At 40.7% G+C, this 6,000-nt stretch overlaps 1 protein-coding gene across 7 annotated transcripts in view; it reads right to left on the minus strand.

The window, feature by feature from the left end:
* Positions 1-5,219, minus strand: part of tbcela (tubulin folding cofactor E-like a) — a 41,624-nt gene extending 36,405 nt beyond the window's left edge. For 2 of the 7 annotated variants that reach the window (XM_030381485.1, XM_030381487.1), the window contains exons 1-6: positions 5,005-5,219; positions 2,856-2,950; positions 1,754-1,775; positions 1,257-1,436; positions 498-637; positions 122-303 (exon numbers count right to left, since the gene is read on the minus strand). In XM_030381485.1, the coding sequence (XP_030237345.1) occupies positions 122-303; positions 498-637; positions 1,257-1,436; positions 1,754-1,775; positions 2,856-2,950; positions 5,005-5,065 (680 nt within the window). In that variant the 5' untranslated portion in view covers positions 5,066-5,219. Of the gene's footprint in view, positions 1-121; positions 304-497; positions 638-1,256; positions 1,437-1,753; positions 1,825-2,855; positions 2,977-4,195; positions 4,319-4,388; positions 4,574-5,004 lie in introns of those variants that run through there. The other 5 variants (XM_030381486.1, XM_030381491.1, XM_030381492.1 and 2 more) reach the window with 5 other exon arrangements.
* Between the last annotated feature and the right edge of the window lie 781 nt (positions 5,220-6,000).

Here is a 6,000-nt window from a genome sequence, read left to right on the forward strand (position 1 = left end):
ACAACCAAATATTTTTGTGTAATTTCATTTCACGTGGTTCGATTTTTTGTTTTATATGCCCTAAAACCAATCCGAGAAGCCCACCAATGAGCGCTTTGTTACGCTTTTGTGTAGGTCTTACTCAGGCATGTCTCGTGTGAGGGTGAAGACCGTGTCCCAGGACACCTGTGTGTTGTTGAGCACCAGACGCCGCACACCACAGAAGGCCTCGCCACTGACAGGCCCCAGCGCTACGCTCGCCAGTGGGTTGAAGCTCAGGTTGAGGAAGTCCAAGTTGGGGATGTTAGAGACAATCTTACTGATCTGCAGACACACCCGAGATAGTAGGGGGGGGCAAAGACAGCGGCACTCAGATACTGGGTTGAGAGAGTCCTGGTAGTAGTGAACTCAACGGAGTAAATTGCACTTGGTCAGGCCTCACCTGTAAGTGATCTCAATGGGGCTTACCTGATTCAATTGAAAGTCAAACGTGTCGTTGGGTTTAAGTGTGTCTTTACCTCCCTCCAGTCCTGGAGCGTGTTATGAGACAGGTCCAGCTCAATGACGTGAGCACAGAAGGCTGCGATCTCGCCCTGGTCCCCAGCCCGGGAGATCCCACTACCGTTCAACACCAGGATACTGGGCAGGTTCAGCCGATCTGCAGGAAACGGGACACACTTACTCAGGCTCATATGTGTTTATAGACAGGAAAGATAAAGACAAACAGGAGAGATGAATAAACATCATCATTGCAATGGAAGCCATTGGGCAAAATTAACAGTGATATAAGGGAATTTGGGAAAATAAATGGGGTAAGAACTAAAAGAAACACAACCAGTAAGGAGAACAGTGCCTGAAATGTGGAATATGGGAATAATGAAACCACCCCAAATATGATCAATCCTACAGGCATTTTATAAGACGCAAGGGGTCCTCCTCTGGACCAGACTTCAGATCCCATGTTTGGTTCTTGACAGAAGCATACAAAGTGCACTTCACAGGTCACACTTCTACACTACGGAACATAATTAACAATCGATTTTTTTCTACATATCTCAATTGCTGTACTTTATGTCTATTTAATGAGAAAATGAAACTCAAACAAACTAGGATAAAAAGGTTGAACAATGGTTTCAAATGCAACCAGGGTTCAAAAAATCTGTCACTATTTGTAATTTTGCACACCTTTTGTAAGCCTACTGGCAGTGTGAAATTAAGAATATTCAAACAACATGGGCCAGGGCCCATTAAAATTGAGATCAGGCCCTGTTCCCTACCTCTCATAGGGGAGCCCTGGGGGGCGACCACCGGTACCACCACCACCCCCATGCCGGGCCCCCGGCGGTAGGGGAAGTTCTCGGGGCTGTACTTCTCACTGATGGCCTCCATAAAGGTCCGACCTCTCTCTTGGTCCATCTGTGTGGCTCCCTGTTCTAACATGGCAGCTTCTTCCTGGTCTGGGCAGCAACACAAGAGGGAATGAAAGGTCTAGGGCATAGTTTGGAGCCACCCCCAGATGTTGGTGTCCCTCTTAACAGAGGGGCAGAAGAAATACTAAACTTCATAGAATGGTGCTTCGGTTAGTCTGAATATTTCTGTACTAGCCCAGTAGAAACACAGAAGCTCAAGGTCAAATTACCATATACAATTTAAGATACATTCAAAATATGAATCCAATGTTATATATTCCACCAACTATAAGAACAAGTACCAGACACTGATCCTCAGTCTGCTAGTTCTTATATATGTGCATACAGCTCATTGAGTATCTCACCTGCAGAGGACAACACCACAACCTGCCCACTGTCACTGCTCACGGTCCGCTTGCGCTTTTGCACAGAGGGCCTGTGTGAGGGACATTTATTCACATAGATATCTATATATATATTCATTCACAGATTCATTCATTCTATTGGAATGCTTATGAGAAGCAAGACCTGGAAGAAGAGGTTTGGGGGTAAGGATATAAGCCTAATATGGAATGGACACACATAACAACAATGAGAATACATCTAGTCACTTGACTATGGAACAGCCCAACAATAATAAAACTGTAGAGGCCACGGTTCAGAAAGGAGAACTTCATACAAATGTTTTTGTTCGTTTTTTTAGATATAGTCTTCAAATTTGGCATTGGTATACTTTGTAATCTCCTCTTAATAATATTCGACAGCTGGGCCAACCTGTTTTGGACACAATGTTAGAGCTGTTCAAATGTGTTGTAGAGGTGTTGCATGTATTTGACTTTAAAATGTATTTCTCTGCTGTCCTTCGCCTTATTGCTATGAATTTTTACAGCTTTTACCATCTCTGGCAGCAAATATGTTGGAGTGTGGGTGTTTGGTCAAGATGTGGTCACTACACTCTATCCAAATGGTCTGACCTTATGGGTTGCAGTTTCAAAGTTGTTAATCATGACGAATAGGTCAAGTATAACAAATTGCATGCATATTGCACCTTCCTAGTGGTAATGGCAGCCCGTTGAAATGCTGAACTTCCAGGCCTTGTTATAGCACCCCCCTATGTGTTATTCTGGCCCAAAAAGCTTTTGGAGCCAAAAAGTCAGGAAGATAATAATACTACCGATTACAATAGGGTTCCTACAGATTTCGTAGTACCCTTAATAAAACTAATGATTACAAAAGGGTTCCTTTTCGTATGACCCCTAATAATAACAATAATAATAATACTAACAAAAACAATAGGTTTCCTAAGGATTTCCTAGGACCCCTAATAATACTAGTAAAGACGATAGGGTTCCTACGGATTTCGTAGGACCCCTAATAATGACAACAAAAACAATAGGGTTCCTGCGTCATTCGTAGGACACCTAATAATACTGTAGAAATATAGTCAAAACTTTCATTCATTCTTACTCCAGCGTGGCTGTTTGGTGAAGACAAGGTGAGGAGTGAAGAGGTCTCCAGAAGATGTGATTCCCCCTGTGGCCGGCTGTTAGTCTCAGGACAGGCTATAGGGTGAGGAGAAGCCAAGTGGCTTTCAATGAACACCTATATTCAGTACATGGCGCTGTAACGTGAATAAGTTCAAAGGCCAAGCATTTGACATTTAAAGAACTTCTAAAAAGATTCCACAATTGACTACAAGAATAATTCAATATTTTTGTTTTTGCTTTTTTATTTCTCTAGCCAGATTATTGTCATTACACTGACCATGACTGGTGCAATACATTTTTCTTAGAGTAAAGCAAGTCACAGTCAAATAGGAGCACAAATTATCAGAGATGTCTTGAACATTGTTTTTGACACACACCAATGGATTTTCTTTTCGACTTCGGCTAATTTACTGATGAATCCTACATTTACTGAAACAATCCATTGAACCATGACATCTGCACCACTCTGCCTACCTTGTTATTTTGTTAGAATCTGGCCCCACATATCCCATAATAAACCATCACATAAGGCCTAAGATCCAATAATAAACCATCACATCAGGCAAAAGATCCCATAATAAACCATCACATCAGGCCACAGATCCCAGAATAAACAATCACATCCGGCCTCTGTATCCCACAGATAATAAACCATCACATCAGGCCTACGTATCCCAGTGTTCCAAAAATCCTATAATAAACCATCACATCAGGCCTATGTCTCCCAGTGTCCCACAGATCCCATAATAAACCATCGCATCAGGCCTCTGTATCCCAGTGTCCCACAGAAAATAAGCCATCACATCAGGCATATGTCTCCCAGTGTAGCTATAGCTTTACTGTATATGTATGTATGTATGTATGTATGTATGTATGTATGTATGTATGTATGTATGTATGTATGTATGTATGTATATATAATGTAATATAATGTAACGTCCTTCCTGATTAATGTTTAATGTAATAATGTTATATAATATATCGTCCTTCGTGATATAATGACAGTTCGTCATCATCTGATGGTCTATGGTTATAACATTGAAATTATGACATTTATCTTTAAGCGATGTACGTGTAGCCGATAAGGGGGAACAAACTGAGCAAATGGGTTGTAGAACCACATCAAAAGAACCACATCAACCGAACCACATCCAGAGGCTCTACTCCACTATCCGGAGATGACCCCGCAGCATCTCAGATAAGACCGACAACACGGTCACCAATATGTAATAACCTCTAAAGCCATTACGACCAATACAACCAACATGGTATTGTTACTATGCGCTGTTTACGAAGCATGAGGCCATTCCGTCAACATACCTTTGATTTCCACTTTGAATTATCTTGTTGATAACAAACCTACTGATCCGATCCCGGAAGTGACGTCAACTGCCCTTAAAGAAGGGACGTTTTTTGTTCTTGATATAACAATATTATCATATATAATATAATATCCATAAAGCCTACATTATGTTATCTAAGTCATTGTTGAAATTAAATACTCAATACTTACTTTTAATTTAATTATTTACATGGTAAAGGAATAAATGGATGTGTTCTGAAGATAAGCGGGCGATATGATGCAAGAAAGAAAGAATAGAATATGAAAGAATACTGCAGCCAAGTCAGCCGTCATTCGTTCATCCGCGGTTAAACCAGCCACAAATCTTCGTGCGCCCGTACTCTAAACGACTCTAAACAGCGTTTGTGTGGCATCTCGCAACGTCTTCAAAATAAAAGCCTTCAACTACGTTTGTGTGCTAACATAAGGGAATTTCAAACCTCCAAAATATGCATACGTGAGATTTTCAAAGGACATTTTCCCTTAAACTATATAGTAACTTCACAAGGTTCTTTGTCTACAACTATTCAGTATAAAAGTTATTATGGTCACATCAGTCAGTCACAGCGGGATTATCAGTCTGCGTCACTCTAGAGTCTACGTCACTCCCCGCTCCACGCGCATGTCGTTGGCAGAAAGAGACGAGAGCGACACAGGGGCTGTGTTCGAAATCGTTCCCTATACACTCACTCACTATTCCCTATATATAGTGTTCATGAGTTGTCTTTCTTACAGCCTGTGAGCCATTCTCTGTTTATACCATCATTGGTTTCATAGATACACATACCTTTCCTGGGGGGTTGTTGAGGGTGGAAGAAAATACAAATCAATACAATGAAATCCCTCATCTCGGTGTACAGCTAGCTCAGCTTCCCCTTTGCTGGACCCTGAATCTGCCTGTGTTGACGGTAGAGCTACATTTGCATGAAAGTGACAAGTACCAAATAATTCTAATTTAGCAGGCCAATACATTAAAAGGGAATAGTGGATATTCTCTTAATTTATGTTTTTTTATTTTTAGCATTTCGGAGGAACAGTTACCCTTTAAATGCAAAGAAAATGACAAAATGAAAGACAAAGAAATACAATACATTTAATGTAAGGCTAATATTAATGAGTTTAGGAGTTTAAGTCATTATTGTATTGCCAAACATGCCCGCTAATGCACCTGTCATATCTATGCTGATGGGTCCTGTTCCTTTTCGACGTTTTCGTATTTTTCTGTGACTTCAGAGGGAGGTAACCGGGAAGTAAAGGTATTATTGTAGCAAAAGTCTTTAGCACCTGTAACTGCAGAATTTGAATGCGTACACTAAAGTCACAGTAAATTTGAAGTCGTATATATTTATTTTGCATGTGTACTCTAAGGTCACAAATGTGTAACAGTACATTTGTAGACGTAAATATTTTTTATACCATTGTAAACACAAAATAGGGTCTACGAGTACGCAAATCTGTGTTACAGGTGCACAAATCCTTTTGCTACAATTATTGCAGCGCAGTTGGTGCAAAACACATTCGCACACCCGTGTTTCATAATCTGAGACCATGCCCAAAAGGTGTGAATTCGTAAACCCAAATTTGAACTAATGCATCAGAAGTTGCACATCTGTGAACGCTATGTTAATTCAGCATTTTAATGAGCGAGCACAAAACCATTTTACAACTGCTCGAATCTGCTCCTGCAAGTCTCAGTTGTGGGTTTTTTTGCAGGTTGTTTTGCACCACGTCTAGGTGGTAAATGTGTAGCAAAAGTATTCGTATCCGTAGATGACAGAGCGTC

This window comes from Gadus morhua, chromosome 16, assembly GCF_902167405.1.
Source record: "Gadus morhua chromosome 16, gadMor3.0, whole genome shotgun sequence".
In the NCBI taxonomy this organism is placed as follows: Eukaryota; Metazoa; Chordata; class Actinopteri; order Gadiformes; family Gadidae; genus Gadus; species Gadus morhua.